Genomic DNA, 18,050 nt, shown 5'->3' with positions numbered 1-18,050 from the left:
CCTCTTGTAGAGCTGGAGGCTTGGAAATGAATAATGCAGGAATTTTTATATACATAAAATATAAACTCAGCTGTATATTTTAAATTATTTGTATTCTTTTCAAAAGTAGAATTTCTGTTTGTATGTTCTGAAAAGGACTTACCTCAGCTTTGTGTGTTGGAGAAAATATGGGTCTCTTGTTACCTTGTACACAATAAATGAAGGTTGAGAAGTAAAATAAAAGCACAGCAATTTTGTTACTTTGTAGAGCTTGCAGATGTGCTGACCTTGTTGATGAACTTTTTTCTTTTTCTGCATATATTTAATTTAGAGAAACACTGGAACTTGTGGTTCAGTGTGTGAATGTAACTTTAATTTCATAACAAGCTGTAGAATTAAAAGAACCCAAACTCATTGTAAGAAATCTGATGGCAATATCTTTGCTATATCCATCAAATTTTTCTTGCCAAGTTAAAATGTCAAATCCTTTGCTGTGGTTTCACTCACAATTCTTTCTGTAAGGTAATTAAGTTAGTGATTGCCATTTCTCTAGGGAAAGATATTTCTTTTTTGCCTCCTGACTACTGCTATAAATATTTTCTTGAAAAATCTGCAGAAAAAAGCATTCAATCTTCCAACTGGAAAACGTTCAGCAGACGTAGGTTTTTTAACTGGGGCAAGGGGGGTATTTGGACTAAATGGACAAGTTGTGGAAGGTTCTTACTGTCTTGGGAAGGGGATTAAATATTACATGTTGCTGATAGATAACTAACACTGAACAAACGAGCAATAGTTTTGTGTATGATATCACATAAAGTATCAATGAATTGTATGCGATTTCAGAATAAGCAAATGAGCTGTAGATATTTGCTTTCAAACTGACAGAGTGGAAATTTAGGTTAGATATACAGAGGAAGATCCTTACTGTGAGGGTCATTAAACTGGCACAGGTTGCCCAGTGAAGCTGTGGATGCCCCATCCCTGGAAGTGTTCAAGACCAGGTTGGATGGAGCTCTGAGAAACCTGGTCTAGTGGTAGGTGTCCCTGCCCACAGCAGGGCGTTGGAACTGGGTGGTCTTTTAAGGTCCCTTCCAACCCAAACCATTCTGTGATTCTAAGATTCTATAAGCAAAGAGCAGAAACCTCTCTATTCTCCCTTAAAGGTGATCTTCGAGGCCGAGCAGAGATGCTGAACCCAGGAATCCGAATTAGGAATGTGACTAGAAGGGATTCTGGGACCTACCGCTGCGAAATCAGTGACAAGAGTGAAGGGCATCCACGCCTGCAAGAGGCTGTAATTACCCTCACAGTGTTGGGTACAAACTTTATTACTTGGGCTTTTGTAAACAAACTGAATGAGGATGTGTTGGGGTGTTGAAGGTAGTGTTGTCCACTGTGGCATGTGGCTGCTGGGTTTTGGGTCTTCTTTGGGCTGGGATTATAAATACATGTGCACATGCACGTTCTACAGCATGCTTCACAAAACAGCTTTGCAAAAGTCACACTTACATTAGAAAGGAACATAATTAAGGTTTTGTTGATATAAAAGTGAGTTTCAGTTCTCAAAACTTAGCAAGTATGCTGATCTACACAGTGGTGAAACTTCCATTTCTACTAAGGCTGAAGTCGCTCAGTGGCTGAGAACCTGGATAAGACAATCATGGTGTTTGGCACTGGAAAGTCAGCATCTGTCAACACTTATTAAATATTCATAAGCAGAAGTTCATTCCAATATGCTACAGTCTCCTCCTGGTTTTGGAAGGAGAAACTGCTGCAGTGTCTGTGCAATGACAACCAGTGAGCTTGCATTTTGTGGACTTTATTTACAGGAGAGATAGTGTTGGCTGCTGGGGGGGTGGTTGCTCTTTATGGGGTTTTGTTTGTTTTCTTTCCCAGTTGGGTAAAGGAGGGAAACGTGAATACTGAGCACATTCTTCCCATGTTTCTGGTATTTTTCCCAGCAGATGAGTCGTAGATGTTGATGGTTTTCTTCTTTTTCCTGTATAGGGAGAAAAGAAAATATTTGCTTTTGTAGTTTTTGTATTCTTTTCCATAAAAAAAAATTGATCTTTTAAAATTATAAATAAAGTCTCAAAGTTCTTCATAAAGGATGATAAATTCACGAACCTCTGATTAGCTACAACAGTGAGATAACTGTTGTAAATTAGGTTCCTTTCCTGTTCATGTATTAAAAATCAGAAAAGAGGTGTTCATCTGCATGGGAGAAGGAACGAACAGTTCTCCCACATCTTTGCGTGGGAATGTTTGCTTTTAATTTAAACTGAAATGTAGTAACAAATTGGTTTTGGTCCTCAGCCTGGGATTTATACAATGGCTGCAATGATTGCCAGTCTTTATGATTCTTTCTGACAGTCACTTTTCAAAAACCAGTTGACTTCTTTTAATAAGAAAAAATCTTTTTCCTCTTCCTCACTTCTGTTTTTAAATAGTAGGGCAGGGAAGGGGGCAATTGCTGGGCTGCAGATTCCCTGAGTTATCCCATCTCTGTTCTGTGAACAAGAAACAAAAATGAAACAAACTCTGTGGGGTTGGGCGAGAGTGCACAGATTGGAGGCAGAATGACACAGCATGTGGTGGGGGAGGCTGGCTCTCTCATTTTTAGCAACTCATAAATTTTACTCTGCTCTCAGTAGCAGGACTCTGCCTTCAACCCCTTCTCCCATGCCTCATTTCATTGATGTGGTACATCAATGCTGAGCATGTACACAAGTGTTCACCTCCTCACCATAACTATCAATCTGTTGTCATGCAGACAGTACTTATAAGTGTGTAACAAGTGCAATTCCATTGTCCAGTTGCTCCAACTACTCCGGTGTGTGATGTGCCGAGCTCCGCGATGACGGGAACAGTGGTGCAGCTGAGCTGTAAGGAGACTGAGGGCTCTCCTCCATCTGAGTACCAGTGGTACAAGAACGGTGTTGCCTTGCTGGAAAAGACAGGAACAGGCAGTGCTAGAACACCAAATATAACTTACACCATGAATAAGAAGTCTGGCACTTTGGTAAGTGTAATAACCAGCTCTGTGATAGCCAGCTATCAAGGAGACCCAATTGACTGTTTAGTACAATGATGCACAGGGGTCTTAATCCAAAAATGCACAAGGTCTTTGTCGGAGATTAATGTCATGCTGAAATATGTGTTAACAAATGTAGAAAGTAGTTTCTGCCTCAAACCAGTGCCAACCTGTAGACGTTGAGTGATGCAGACAAACCGGGTGAAGTGCGAGTCTGAAGCGATGAGAACTGAGCAGGATCGAGAAAATACTTGACAGATTTCACCTTGTCAGTTAGAAAACTAATGCCAGGTGAGAATGAGTGCTCAGTATGGCAACAGAGCTATATTTGGTAGAACTTAAAATCTGAAATAGCAGCTTCAGGGGGACTGCAAGCACTCAGATCACAGAATCTCTGCGATCCAGTGACACTTACGAGCTCCCATCCAGGGCCTGTGAAGTTGGTGGGAATGAACTGGGGCTGTGAGTAAGGTTAGTAGGTTCTGTGTTTAGTTGTAGTTTGTTTTGTGGGTTGTGTTGTTGGGTTCTTTTCCCTCAGAACTGGCTGTCTCTTCCTCATCCCTCTCCCATTAGCTGATCTTTCAAAAAAATCTTGATACTACTTCGGGTGCATTGTCAGCTGAGCTTTTTCAGAAGTAAAGAGTTGTTCTCTGAATGCTGTGACTCAGCATTCAGAGGTGCTGGGGATCTTTCATCACACTGTGGAAATCAGCTGGTCTGCTCAAACTTATTAATTACTTCTAAAATCTCAAAGTATGGCATATAGTAAAGGGAAAACAGTTAACAAGTCTAAAAAAGAATACAGGGAAGCACTGGAGTTGACATGAGGTCAGTCTCCATGCACCTCTTGCTTCTTCATTTTCATTTTTACAGTAATAGTATTTGATAAATAGTATGGTTTAGCATTTTTCTGCTGGAAGAAGAGACAAAATGCCATTTTTGGAGGGGTGGGGACCCCCCAAATAAGGCTTAAACTTCAAAAAAATTTCAGTTGACAAGGCACTGTAAGTAGTATGTGTCAAGTGTTTTTGACGAATCAGCAAATGGGGTTGTTTTGATAAAATGAACAAACTGCTCTGATTTCAGGTATTTTTCGGGTATATTTCAGGTATTCTGAAATTTCACACTTTCCTTCAGGGTTTTTTTTTTGTTTGTTTTATTTGTTTAAAGCAAACACTCCCCCCCCTGCACCCATTGACATGTCAAAATTTCTATCCCATGGGAAATGCCAATCTTTTTTTTCCATTCTAACACTTGTTTTGAACTCTTTCTTAACAGCTATTTAACACGGTTACAAAGAATGACACTGGAGAGTATTTCTGTGAAGCCTCCAATGGGATTGGATTATCTCAGAGATGCTCAGTGAAGCGAATGCAAGTCGGTATGTGTCAAAGAAAATAAGGGTGGAAAACAGTCTTGCAATAGGATTTATTTAATGGCATGGTACAACTGAGAAGCTAAGACCAGATTGAATTAAATCAGATTGAATTAAATCTTTTTATTTTGGTTATGGAATTTGGGGGAGGAATAATAATACTATGACTTCCTTATATGTAGTTGCTGTGGCCACTTAAAGCTTTCCTTTCTTACAGCACAAACATATCTCACTGTATGTCAGAGAAAAGCAGGTAGTTTAGTACCATAAAATTATTGCAGTAGCCAACCCTTAGGTTGCTAAACACAACTTCACAGAAGAGCAGCAGCCATATGAGAGCCTTAATGTTTCCAAATGCTTTTGTGGAAGGCTTACAGGATAACGTGCCAGTCCACTGGGGTATTTTCTTCATGCAAAGCCTCCCTTTTAGGATGTATTTATGTGAGATCTGAATGTAACAGAATAGAAGGTTAACTGAGTGATTCATTTATACCTGACAGAGGAACACTGAAGAAGTCAGTGTATCTTAAAAATAAACAAATAGATAAATAAAGCCTGCTGCCTGTGTCTTTTCTACTTGTACAGCATGGGTGAAGTGTAACACTGGTTAGCTGATAAGGAATTAACAAAGGCTGGAAGGGTCAAGTCTATAATTACCCAAAATGCATGGAAGTTTTTGCAAAATATACAACTACCTCTTGTAGATGTGATAGGAAAGCAAATGGTAACAAATTCCAATAACTACTGCAGAGGAGATCCCATCCAAGTGTTTCATAAAGTGATTGAGTGGTGCTTTTTTAGAACTTAGCTGAAAATCACTGTGTCATGGCTTTTAATGCACTCCTAGTGGATTGTGAGCAAGTGTTCCTCAAGCTACTGAGATAGAATCCCTCTGTTGTGGAAATACACACATAGAGTCCTAAATTGCTGTCAACCAGTACACAAAAATTTATAGGTTTGTGAGTAAAATTCGCAGTCATATATTAATGTATCCTTAAAGTAAGGATCCAAATAGGTAATTGGACACATCACAAAAACCTGTGAAAATGTTTCTGCTTGTTGATGCTTTTGTTTTTCATAAAATGGATGATTGTCTGAAGCTCTTAGTGATTATATCAGGAAATGGGCATGGCCCATGTCATGATTTAACCCAAGCTACCACCTTCAAAATAAAAATGGCTAGGTGTATGTATGGCCTGATGAAGAGTTTAACTTCAGACAGCTTGGGTTTATTGTGTTCCATTTTAAAAACCTTGCTCTTTAAAAATTAAAAAAGCATTGAATTGTAAATAACACATTTGAAGGGTTCTTCAGAACTGGAGCCATCAGCTGTTTCAGTTGTTTTAGGCAAATTAACTGTATGAAAAGACTTGATTTAATACTTACAAAGATTTCAAGGTGTTTTCCCTTAGAGACACATGACTTGGATAAGACTTATTTGGGATAGGTATGATGAGGAGTATGTATCCTGCGGCCTGTCTTACTCTTTCCTTACTTTTCACCCTACTTAAGCAGTTGAAGTGCATCAAGCACTTCTCTTCACGTGGCTGTGATACAGTAGTGCTTTTAGACTTCTTATCCATGTCTGAGTGTTACTAATCAATTTATCCAGCTTGGGCCAAAGACCACCTATGGATAAAACAGGTGCCCGTAGCAATTAGGGAAAAATCCAGCCAATGGAAATGTTTACAATTTACAACACTGGCCTTGTGTTTTATAATTACAGATGACCTGAATGTAAGTGGTATCATTGCTGCTGTAGTATTTGTGGCTCTGGTAATGGCACTGTGTGGCCTTGGAGTATTTTATGCCCAAAAAAAAGGCTACTTTGCAAGTAAGTAAAATAAAATCACTCCTTCCTTGTGTCAAAAAAATGTCTGTACATAGCAGAGTTTCACAAAAGATCTCTGTTACCCAGAGAAGCTGTGGCTGCCCCATCCATGGAAAAGTTCAAGGCCAGATTAGACCAACCTGGAGCAACCTGGTCTAGTGACCCTGGCAGGGTCTGGACATGAGATGAGCTTTAGGGTCCCTACCAACCCAAACTAATTCTATAATTTTATGATTCTGCTGACTGTATCATGTCCTTCTTTTCATGAAGGTTCTAACTCCATGGTACTAAAGCTGGAGAGCATTACTAAAGCATTTTTTGTGCATTTTTATTTTGCCAACTTCTACTCCAAAAGATACATCAAGAATGACATGGAGACATTTGTGCAGTTGCTTACAGCTACCAAACAGCAATTTAGGGAAAAGCAATAAGCCAAACCCTGGTTCCTGGAGCCTTTCCGCTCTAGTTTTGAGAGGGAATAACAAAGAAAGGGAACATAAAAACAAGCCAGTTTTAGTACACAAGGTCTGACCGGCTGAGTTCTGGTGAGAGTGAAACTAAATTAACTGTCCCGTTCCTCTGGGTGATGGAGAAAGTTTGCTTTTAGGGGTTGCTGCAAAAGGCTTGACTCCCAGCAACCCTCTATAGCATTTACATTGGTACCTGCAGTTGAGCACAGCAAAAAGGGATGACAAATGTCAGGATCTGAAAAGTTCACCTGTCTCAGTAACAGAGGCTACAGAGCTGCTGTTAGAGTTCACTTGGAGCTTTATTTAGCCTTAAAAGCAGCCTAATCTTTTTTTCTCCTGTTTAAACTCATTACACCAAAAAGAGATATTTGGTTCAGAAACTCCTTGTAGAAACTGGAGAGCTGAATAAGCTAGAAATAATTATTTCAAAGGACTTTAAATCAGTGAAGGAAACTGTTCTGGTGCTAATTCTTTCTTTTTTTTTTCTTTTTCAGAGGAAAGCTCTTCCCAGTAAGTATCTTGATGCATGTAGTACACAAATCACTGCAAATTTCACTTACATTTCTGGTGATTTAGTAACTGTAATGATTTTTATGGCCTTTTTTACATGATTCTTGACACCAAAATAAACCCGATCCTACACACCAGCTGGTTCTCGTATTAGAACCAGTGTGCTGGTGAGACAGTGAATCTTTACATTGCTGTGATCAGTGTGCAGAGATGTCTTTTATAGTTATAGTTTACAGCCCTAATTCACCTTACAGGCGTTCATGTGTCTCCTCTACAAGCTAGACAAAAGACAATCAGAACCAAATTGAACTGCCTTCATGTCCATGTCCACAGGTTATTTCAGGAAGTGTTTTGTAAAAATATGGCTGGTGGAAACTTTCTGATGGTGCCTAGTCTGCTCCTTTGATATGGATTTATTTCATTTGCTTAAATTTCTTAGTAGCAAGTCAGAATTCCTCAAGCTATTTTAGTGCTCCCACAGGAGGCTAAAATTGTGCGCTTCATTGGAGGAGGCCTCCAGTATTTTTTTTGTTTTTGCTTTCAGAAGTTTATCTTAGCACTTCTAGGTAATAGCATTAAAAAAAAAACCAAAAAGGGTAATATACTAAACAGAAAGATGATGTGATTTATACTGGCCATGAACTGGATAAAAAGTGTAAGTGAAAGACTTAAAAAGACAAGGTAGAGAATGTGATTTGCAGTGGTTTATGAGATAATGACAGTTATCTAAAAGCATTCAATGGATTTTGTTATCGCAACTTTTTTTTAAGAAGGGGGGAGGAAAACGCTAAGGGTCACTGGAAATGTGGAAAAATGCATTCATACATAAGGTTCCCAAATGGCTAAAACAAATACCAGAAAAGTCACTATTTAACCTGTATTCCTTTTGTGCTCTGTTAACAGAAAGAAGACGAACTATCAATCTACAAGTGAAAAGGCAAGTCTTTTGTGTTCAGTACTGTGTTTAAAAAGTTTTAGATGCATTTACAGCTTCCTATCACATAGTTTCCAGTGCCACACAACTACAGCACCTTGCTCAGTACTTTGCCATCTTCTCCTACATATCAATTAACGAAGGAAACTAACTCAGACAGTGTCCAGGGCAGTAGTGAGTGTGAGAAAAAGATTGGGCCTTAATTCCTCTAAGAATAATGGGTGTCAAAAGACTTGGCCAAATATGGAAACTGAGCATACTACCTTTTTTCCCCTCTTTTAGAGGGGTTGAGAGGCTTTAACTGTTTGTAGGTTGCTCCAGCTTTTCAGATTGGTGCGAAATGAATGGTGCTCCAAATAAAACTTAAACTAAGAGCAACTTTATTTCACAGTATGTACTTTAAGGCTATTAAGTAGCATTAGTAGTACTAATGTAGCCTTAAAAGCTCCCTGAACTCCACCCCAGTTCTTAATCAAAACAGAACATACTAAATTGCATAAGCCTGTTCCTTAACCTAGTATGTCTATAAGGAACTACCTGGTTGCTCTGAGTGGGAAGGAGCAAGTTTTGAAGAGCTGTGGTATCTGCTTATCTGTGTTAATGCACTTACAAATCAGATGCTCAACAGAGCTGTTTAATACTTGCATTTATGAATACGTTATTACTTCTGTTCTGTGTAGCAGTGCATTCCTTAGACTTTCCATTCCAGAAAAGAGTAAACACCTTAACTTACAGTGCCTCAGACGTACTTCTTGTCAATCTCAATGCCTTAATTTCTTCTGAAGTGTATTCTGTTCACCTGTTTAAAATATTTGAACTATTACTTATATAGCCTTATTTGCTTTGTTTAGGATTTCAAGCATACCAAGTCCTTTGTTATTTAGAAGATTTCAGCCTCTGTGAGGGACGTCAAAAGAATACTTGTTATACAAAAATATCAAAGTCTCCTGGTTTCGACTGGGATAATTTTCTTCCTAGTAGCTGGTACAGTGCTGTGTTTTGGATTTCATGTGAGAATAATGTTGATAACACGCTGATGTTTTTGTTGTTGCTAAGTAGTGCTTACACAAAATCAAGGACTTCTCCGTGTCTCATGCTTGGCCAGTGAGGAGGTGCTCAAGAAGCCGTGAGGGAGCACGGCTGGGACACCTGACCTGAGCTGGCCAAAGGGATATTCCACACTGTACATCATCATACCCAGTCTGTAAACTGGGGAAGTTGGCTGGGAGGGGCCAATCACTGCTGGGGGACAGGCTGGGCATCAGTCAGTGGGTGGTGAGAAACTGTGTTGTACATCACTTATCTTTCTTGGCCTTTACTCCTCTCTCCTTTTCATTACAATTATTATTGTTGTTATGATTATCATTAGTATTATTAGTATAATTAAATTTTACTTTGTTTCAATTATTAAACTGCTGTTACCTCAACCCACAATTTTTACTTTTTCTTTCCCAGTTCTCCTCCCCACCAGGGCTGGGGTGGGGGGCAGTGACCGAGTGGCTTCGTGGGGCTGAGTTGCTGGCTGGGCTTAACCCACAACAGTCCTTTTTGACACCCAGCATGTGACTCAAAAGGGTTGAGATAATGACAGATCTGATCAGAGCGTGTTAAAACAAATTTGTTATACGCGTTCATTGCGTTGGTTTAATAGTTGCTGGTCACCATGTTGATTTGTTTGCTCTGGGCATGGGCTAGGTTGTCATTGTGGTGTTCTTTGTCGTACCGGCTTGTGATATGAATGAGTGGCTGGCCGTGAGCCTCGCCTGGTGCGTGTCCTATCCGCCCCTCGGGAGCCATCTGGAGGAAATTATCCACAATTACATTTATTGCCTTTTTCCCTCGGAGAGCCAGTCTGCGGGATAAAACACCTTCTTTCCCCTCCAGGATGATTACAGTAGTGTTTGAGAAATCTGAAGACTTTCAGTATCCTTTTACCACCCTTGAAACCAGCCTGGTCCTTTCACTGGCAACCAACATATTGTTGCATGTGGTCCAGGTCGTCTTTAGGGTTAAGCAACAATCAGTGGCTACTCAAACCCCGGCCAAAAGTGTTGCGGCTACTTAAAATCCAGCAACACCTACTGTGCCTTCACAGACTCCAGTGACAGGCCAACAAGACCAAGAGGCAACCACTCAGTCCTTATCCCTGAGTGAGCTGTGGGATATACAAAAAGATTTCAGCCATTGTCCCAGTGAGTGCAGGACCACCTGGCTGTTCCAGTGCTGGGATAATTGGGCTAACAGTTTGGAGTTAGAGGGTAGGGAAGCCAAGCAGCTGGGATCACTTTCTAGGGAAGCAGGTATTGTTGAGGTGATTGGAAGAGGGACACAAGTCCTCGGCCTCTGGAGACGACTCCTGTCAAGCATGAAAGAAAAGTACCCCTACAAGGAAGATGTTCTGTGTTGCTCAGGCAAGTGGACAGCAGTAGAGAAAGGTATCCCGTGCCTGAGGAAATTAGCCGTGCTGAGATGATTTATTTTGACCTGAACAACGCGGAGTTCCCCACAGATCCAGACCGAGTCCTGTGCATACAACCCATGTGGCAGAAATTTGTAGGATACCCTGTGGTTTTAGCTGAGGGCCCACAGAGAGTACATGAGGAATTGAGATGAAAGACCTACCTCAACTCTAGAGACATGAATTGCAAGAGAAAACAATCCCAAATGGGAGTTCTTCCAGGAAAGTTGCTGCTTCAGTCTCCAGTGGACAGTTTTCCAGGCAGAGTGGAAGGGCTGAAATTACTCTTGATCCTATGGAAAGAAATTCTAATCTGCTTCTTCAGGAACTAAGCTTTCTTAGGCATTGTGGGTTTTCAGAAAATGCAGGTTCCAAACTACAGTCTGATTGTAAGCCCTTTCTATCAAATGACTCCGAGAAATTGTTTCACATGGGGCCCTGAGCAACACCAAGCCTTTGAACAAATTAAACAAGAAATACTTGGAAAACACTCGTAGACAGGTGGGCCAGAGAACATGGCATTGAGTGGGTAGATTGTATCCCCTACTGTGCACACTTGTTAAGGCAGAAGGATGGGGAAGTCTGGGTTTGATTTTGAGTGAGAACAGCCCAATGAATTTAATTGTGTGATGTTAATTGCTATATAACACTGTGTATTATCACTTCTGTATCAACTGTGTGCCCACCATTGCCTGGGCACCTCATAGTGCCTGCTTCCACCACTCCAGATTTCGGGATCCAAACCCAAGTCCCCTTCAGTCGTGACATTAAGAATGAACTTTGATGAAACCAGACAAGCACAGCAGTGATGGAATCAGAATTGGCTTCAACATGCAACAATCCAACACCACGCACCATCTTTCCTGCCCTGAGACACTGTTATGACAGATGGAGCCAAAAGTCATGGACTAAGTGAACTCAATGGACTTCTACAGGGATCGTCTATAGACCAAGGAAATGATATCTGTGTATCTATCAAAAGACAGGAAAGGTGGTGATGTATTGGAAAGTGCAGGACCTGGCATGATATAAATGGTATGGAAAAAGCAGTAGATACTGTCCTGGTTTCAGCTGGGAGTTAGTTTTCTTCCTAGTAGCTGGTACAGAGCTGTGGATTCAGCATAACAACACACTGATGTTTAGTTGTTGCTCAGTAGTACTTCCCTGAGTCAAACACTTCTCAGTGACTGATGCTCTGCCACCAGGCAGGTGTACAAGCCATGAGGAACAGGGCTAGGACACCTGACCTGAACTGGCCAAAAGGATATTCCACACCACAGACTGTCGTGCCCAGTAAATAAACTGGGGAAAGTGGCTGGGAGGGGCCAGTTGCTGCTGAGGGATGGTGATGAGCACCTGTGCTGTGCATCACTTGTGTTTCTCATGTTTTATCTCTCTCTCCCTCTCTCTCCATTACAATTATTATTACTTTGTTTCAATTTACCTGTTCTTATCTCAACCCCCTAGTTTCGTTTCCAATTCCCCTCCCCAGGGCAGCGGGAAGGGGATGGGGAGTGATCCAGGAGCTGCGGGGTGCTTAGTTACGAGCTGGGGTTAAACCACAACACAAAGGGATCTTTTGACCTCTACGCTGTAAATATTGTTTCCACATCTTACAAACTGAAAATAGAAACTGCCAGTGTTCAGATCTAGTCAACCTAACTGTCTGTGATGGCATTTAAAAAAAAAAACAAACCCTGGAAAAACTATAAATTAACTTGTATATTGAATCTGTGTGACGACTTCTCATTTTGTTCACATATACATGCAGCAATACAAGATTCACTCTTGCAGCTTGGAACAACCTACTCAAGTAACTTCCACAGATGACCTTACCAGTACTTCTACTACTTACATCTCTACCATTGTCAAGGGCTCAAACTCTCCTGCAATTCTGATTTACTAGGACCTTGAAATTGTATTAGATTTGCCAAATCCATCTATAAGTCTGTAGCTGTGCAGAATTAAACTCACTATCCTGACAGAATAAACCTTCCTCTAATTAAGGCTCAAGCAGTGTTTTATTGTCTAATGTGGAGGTCTCTCTCTCTCTCTTGCTGCAGGCTGCACATGTAATTTCATTCTGAAGAAAAATCCTGCCAGTACAACTCAAGTTGTAGTATCTACACCCTAACTGAAGTGTTTGTTTATATAGTTATATTATTATATATAAATAAATAGTTCCTCAGAAGCTGAAGTGTTCATGTCAATAGTTCAGTCACAGAAATTTAAATCTCACAATCTCATTAACAGCTTTCAGTTTCTTCTGTAAGATTAACACTTCATTTCCTGTGTGTTCCCTGATGCAGAGCAGAATTAGGGTATTTGTGCCTATGCTTTTGGCTGTGCAGCTTCATCACTAACATAGGGCCTCTGCTACAGATTTAGGGTTCATGGAGGTTTTTTCATGCAGAAGCTTTTCGGATGTGAAAAGCTCAGGATAACAGGGAGTTTCTTCTCTGTGTATCATTACCGGTGTTATAATGTCTCACCACTGAAATGTAGCTCAGCAAAGGAGTTTTGCAGTTAACACTGAGAAACACTACTCAGCTGCCTCAGCCACTCAGAGTTGATGACCACAGCTAACTACACTCACCATACAGTCAAGAACTTCACACCACTGGAATCAAACTGAAACACCACATTTATTAAGATACAACAGGTGCCGTGTTCAGCAACTCCATGGCTGTACTCGGCTGCAGAGATCACTTTGGAGCCTCCTCAAATTTGGGCTCTAGAGGGAAAAAGAGAAAAGTCATATTAGTCTCTCTTTATTCGATCCTCAAACACCACGATTAATCTGTAATTCAAAGAAAACTAACCATTAAGTTGGCAAGCTAAAGCAAACTCTTCTACATTGCAGTTTACACCCCCCCTTACTTTGCATCAAGGTCTGATTGAACGTGGGCAGCACTAAAAACAAAACTACGCTGGAGACAGGTCTTTTCCACCTTGCAGGAGTTACCCATAAAGCTAAGACTTAGTAACATTTGCCAAAACAGCTTTTAGCAAAACATGGGGTGGTGGGGAAGGCAGCAGGGAAACTGGAGGAGTCAATGAGAACATTATTGACCATGACAAAATATTTCCAACTCAACTCTGATACAAGAACAAGAAATCAAGCTCTTCCTCCTCTTGATTAGTGTTATTACTGTATATTAACAGAAAGGAATGGAAAATTTCAAATCCAGTCTCCACATGCAAACACCGAGGAAGGAGTTCTTGATGTCAAAGGTACAAACTCAGAAGAGTTAGGGCTTTGGACAGGTGGGCTACTAGTGCCTGTTCTTAAAACTGAGTCTGAGAGGTAAGGCTTGGCTTATAGTAATTGTCCCTAAGACAAAAAAATTGAAGTTCCTATCCATATAACCACTCAGTTTTGAAACCTTGTTGAAATTAGATTAAGGACAGGCAACAGTGATAAAAGAACAATTGTGTGTGTGTGTGTGTGTCCCCACTTTGTTCTGTTCCCACCTTCACAAATTTTGTTTCCTTACAAAAACAAATCTGAAATTTTGATATGCACTGTTTCCCATATGACACAGAAATAAAATAAGATAAAGAATATATTCATATAAAGAAACCACATCCCTAAAACTGGAGGGAAAAAAAGAAAAAAATCATAGATCCTACTTTACAGATACTCTGTTTTATTTGCACCAGTAACAACCTGACAGCAACTCTACCCAAGTGAAATGTTACTGAAATCCAAAATATTTTTAGGTGTGTTCCTACTCTAAATTAGAATTACCAGTTAGTCTGGTCAGAATTACAATGGTGGCTTGGCCTTGGCTGGCTGCCAGATGCTCACCAAGCCTTATGCTCTCTGCTCTTTCCCTTCCACGCTAAAACAAACTTAGAGCAGTTAAACAGAGGTCAGATCCAAATAGCTGAAGAAAAAGGTTTAATACTATTTAGCCACAAAGTATTCATAATTAAGAAAGTTAAGTTCTTTGTTCATTTTCTGAAATCAGTGGCTTTCCAGAGGAACTCACAAAATCTGAAAATCACAGTCTGCATGACGTAAGACAACTGATTTACAAATTCTAATCTGCTGATCTCTTTGGCAGGATGAGAAGAAAAATACAGGCCCTGGGCTATTTCTATTTGGGTTCTTTTTTTAGGGTCTATGAAGGGCAATTAAGATACCCTGATCTTACAGTAAGTTTTGTTAAGCATCAGTGTAAGGAAGTCCAGATCTCTACTGGAAAAGGCAAATAATTAAAAAAAGGAGTCAAGTGGAATCAGATGTGAATTGTGCGAAAGTGGTGAGATTCCCAGAGGGCATCTTACATGAAATTAATGGTCCAAATAAAGACAAAATGGAAATTAAGAAAACCCGTGAGTACGTCCTTACTTGCAACTGGAATTCAATAAGATTGTTAACTCACCCTCAAATTTAAATTCTGGGAACTTGGTTAGGTCTCCCTCACCATACGCCCGTTGGAGTCTTGCAAGGGATTCATTCATTTCTTTCTGAAATTCGGGTCCTGCATCAACAGGCCCTCCTGCTTGCCTAAAAAAGCATTAGAAGCTGTGATTAACAACTCAGTTCTAACATTGCATGTAGAAGTTCTACACTTTTATGCCCATGTATGAATTAAAAATCTTTTTGATAACCAACCAAAGGAAATCATTTAAAGTATTTCTGAAACTCAAGACATGACACACCTTAGGGCCTCCTTACCTTACACATTAACAAGGTTCTCAGGGTAAAGTACAGGTTTTCTGCTATTAGTGACGAAAATCCAAGCTACAGACGTGGCCTTTTGAGACATAAAACTACACTGAGTATCCAGGCTCTCAGGGCTTTTAGTTTCTCTTGTTCCACGTGCAAATTCCTAACAAAAACCGATTTGCACCTCTGCTGTCTCTGAATTAGTCACCTTGGTTAGTAAAGCTTAACTGTTCTTGCAAAGAGAAGCCAAAAAAAAAAATCCACAGAAGGAACTTCTTGGGATACAAATATAAACCAACTAAAATAGTAACTGTAGATTACCAGTGCTCAGTAGCACCAGCACAGGTAACTTAGGATGGATAAAACCACCAAAAATCTGCCTCCCTACACAGACTGGTAATAGGTGTGGAAACGCACAACTTCTACCAGTAGAGCTAAGGAGTGATTTATTCCCTTCCCAAGAATAATTCCCAACAGAGTATTACTATAGTTTTAGTTTCCTGTTCAGTAGTTCATTTAAACATTACAAGAATTTAAGATTCCATCTGAATGAGCTTATTAACTGGAGATGTAAAATGAATTATCCTGATAATTCCATTAGTTCTTGATTGTTTTTGGAAACAAGACTGGAGAATAATGGTTTACCCCAGACAAAAGAAATAAAGAAACGCTTGGTTTTGGTTTCCCCCATTCACAGAGCATATAGGTGGGTAAAAATCAACATACTGCTACATGCACATAGTGTGCAAGAGGCCTTAACTGGGTGCCTTAACCCCCCAACTTTTTTCTTTTTTAAGGGAAAAAATGTGACATTTTCTGTTGGGTGTGCAAAAACAAACCTTCTCACTGGTGACACCATCAGTAAGTGTTGCAGGAAAGCCTTAACACCTTAAGTATTTAGAGGCCAGCCTACAAAGCTACCAAAGTGCAGTCAAAAATCAAACAGTTCACGTTTCACGTTCTTACATCAAAATCAATAGTTTTCCCCCTTTAGGCATCAGCTTCCCCCCCTTAAAATAATTTCCTTTACTCACTTGCTCTTCGTGTTGTACTCTCTGATCTTGTCCAAGAAGAGCTTCTGAACGGGGTCGAGCTCTTTGGTCTTGTTGAAGATGATGGCAGAGAGACCGATGTTCCTGCGGAGCTGCACGGAAACAGCGGAGCGGAACAGGGAGGAGAGACGCAGAATCTGCCGCAGGATCATGATCGCACCGGTGCTTCAGCCTTTAAAAAACACCCAACAAAACAGGAACACGGAATTACTCACTGCGATGCAAATGCCCAAAGAAAACAAACAAAAAAAGTAGTTTGGAGCTGAACTTTAAAACAGAAAGGTATCAAAAGGTATTTTAATAGTATTTCGGGATATTTAAAGGGAGGAAAGCCGCAGGATCATAATGACACTGGTACTTCAGGCTTTAAAAAACCCAAAGAAACAGGAATACGGAATTAACCTACCACCATGTAAATGCATTACGAAACAAAAAAAAAACCAAAACGTAGGTTCGGCCTGAACTTTAAACCAGAAAGGTACTTAAAAGTATTTCAAGGTACCTAAAGGGTATTTTAAAGGGTATTTAAAGCAACACGGAGGCTGGGGTAAAAACTCCAGCCGCCACCGAACCCGAGGGCACCGTGACACCGCGGGCGCTTCTCCGTGGCCCGCTCGGCGCCGCACCGCGATGGAACCACCCAGACAAACCAGGAATTTCAGATTTCATCTCGTTTAAGCAAAAAAAGCTACTATTTTAACCCAACCCAGGTTCCCCCGGAGTCACCTTGGCCGAGCCGCCGCCGCCGCCGCCACCGCCTTAGCCCGGACCCGGTCCCGCCCCCGCGCGGTGCACGCCGGGACTCGCCCCCTCCGCGCACCCCCGGCGCCGCTCCCCCCCTCCCACACACCGCACGGCCCCGCTCGGCGCCCTCCGGGAGCGCGGAGGGACAGCCCGGGAGAGCCTGGCACGCACCGCGCCCGCACGGAGCCGCTCCCGGAGGAGGGGAAGCGCCCGGAGCCCTCCGGAGCCGCGGGAGCGCGCGGGGGCCGCCGGGAGCGGTAGTCCCCGCGCGGGGGCTGCCGGGAGCTGTAGTTCCCGCGGGGGCGCGGCGGAGTCGCGCGCCTTCCCCGCGCTGGGCCCGCGCGCCGCCCCCATCCCGGCGGGACCCGCTCCCGGACCCGCTCCTGGAGTCGCACCGCAGCCGGAGCCGGAGACGCGGGAGCTGCCGGACGCGGACGCCCGGCGGGACGCGTCGGCGCGGCGGGCGGACGGACGGACGGTGGCGGCGGCGGGTGAGCGCGGCCCGGCCCGTGTTTTGTTTCCGTTTCTCCCCCGGCGGCTCCGCGATCCCATTTCCGTTTCGGGTTCAAACAACTACACGGAGGCGCCGCGGGAAGCGGGGCCTGCGGGGACATGGAGCCTGGGCGGGCGCGGGGAAGGGCCCCCGGGATGAAGGAGCGGGAGCTCCCAGAGCGGGACTCGGGCAGCGCGGACCGAGCTCCGCGAGGCCTCCCCGGGGCGGGACAGCTTATCCCGCGTGTAAAGCCCTGTGCTGGATGGAAATCTACGGGCATGTGGCGGCTGGTGGTTCTCCCCCGGTACTCGGCGCTGGGGAGGCACCTCAGTGTGGTGTCCAGTTCTGGGCCCCTCACTGCAGGAGGGACATTGAGAGGCTGGAGCGTGTCCAGAGAAGGGAACGGAGCTGGGGAAGGGTCTGGAGCACAAGTCCTGTGAGGAGCGGTTGAGGGAGCTTGGGAGGCTCGGCCTGGAGCAGAGGAGGCTCGGG

At 42.4% G+C, this 18,050-nt stretch overlaps 3 protein-coding genes across 6 annotated transcripts in view; 2 read left to right on the top strand and 1 right to left on the bottom strand.

Annotated features, from left to right (window-relative positions):
- JAM2 (junctional adhesion molecule 2) overlaps positions 1–12,601 on the top strand; it is a 43,626-nt gene extending 31,025 nt beyond the window's left edge. The window contains exons 4-10 of the mRNA XM_017807988.1: positions 1,143–1,295; positions 2,796–3,001; positions 4,292–4,394; positions 6,115–6,222; positions 7,184–7,199; positions 8,103–8,136; positions 8,985–12,601. Coding sequence (XP_017663477.1) covers positions 1,143–1,295; positions 2,796–3,001; positions 4,292–4,394; positions 6,115–6,222; positions 7,184–7,199; positions 8,103–8,136; positions 8,985–9,017 — 653 coding nt within the window. The 3' untranslated portion in view covers positions 9,018–12,601. The remainder of the gene's footprint in view (positions 1–1,142; positions 1,296–2,795; positions 3,002–4,291; positions 4,395–6,114; positions 6,223–7,183; positions 7,200–8,102; positions 8,137–8,984) is intronic.
- A 616-nt stretch (positions 12,602–13,217) lies between these two features.
- On the bottom strand, positions 13,218–17,147 carry ATP5J (ATP synthase, H+ transporting, mitochondrial Fo complex subunit F6). Of its 3 annotated transcripts, none has more exons than XM_017807990.1 (4): positions 17,048–17,147; positions 16,304–16,493; positions 14,983–15,107; positions 13,218–13,325 (listed from the first exon to the last, which is right to left on the bottom strand). In XM_017807990.1, the coding sequence occupies exons 2-4, from the start codon at positions 16,471–16,473 to the stop codon at positions 13,297–13,299; spliced, it is 324 nt and encodes a 107-aa protein (XP_017663479.1). In that variant the 5' UTR covers positions 16,474–16,493; positions 17,048–17,147; the 3' UTR covers positions 13,218–13,296. The 3 variants fall into 3 exon arrangements, with proteins under 3 accessions (XP_017663479.1, XP_017663478.1, XP_017663480.1); XM_017807989.1 differs by having other exon boundaries at positions 16,304–16,535; positions 17,048–17,094; XM_017807991.1 differs by lacking the exon at positions 17,048–17,147 and adding an exon at positions 16,824–16,838.
- Positions 17,148–17,510: 363 nt separating this feature from the next.
- Positions 17,511–18,050, top strand: part of GABPA (GA binding protein transcription factor alpha subunit) — a 30,270-nt gene continuing 29,730 nt past the window's right edge. Inside the window, exon 1 of one of the 2 annotated variants that reach the window (XM_017808004.1) lies at positions 17,511–17,556. The gene's annotated coding sequence lies outside the window, so the exon portion shown is untranslated. Of the gene's footprint in view, positions 17,557–17,803; positions 17,863–18,050 lie in introns of those variants that run through there. The other variant, XM_017808006.1, reaches the window with a different exon arrangement.

Source organism: Lepidothrix coronata, unplaced genomic scaffold, assembly GCF_001604755.1.
Source record: "Lepidothrix coronata isolate B3197 unplaced genomic scaffold, Lepidothrix_coronata-1.0 Scaffold21, whole genome shotgun sequence".
NCBI lineage: Eukaryota > Metazoa > Chordata > Aves > Passeriformes > Pipridae > Lepidothrix > Lepidothrix coronata.
Note: the sequence above shows the minus strand (reverse complement) of the source record. Positions and strands in the feature narration are given on the sequence as shown.

Bases quoted from the DNA above. Each gene is read 5' to 3' on its own strand.
- ATP5J (XM_017807990.1), bottom strand. From the start codon at position 16,473: ATGATCCTGCGGCAGATTCTGCGTCTCTCCTCCCTGTTCCGCTCCGCT. The intron at 15,108-16,303 runs GTGAGTAAAGGA...ATGCTTTTTTAG, and splicing joins GAGTACAACACGAAGAGCAA to GCAAGCAGGAGGGCCTGTTG. The intron at 13,326-14,982 runs GTGAGTTAACAA...TTTTCCCTCTAG, and splicing joins CCCAGAATTTAAATTTGAGG to AGCCCAAATTTGAGGAGGCT.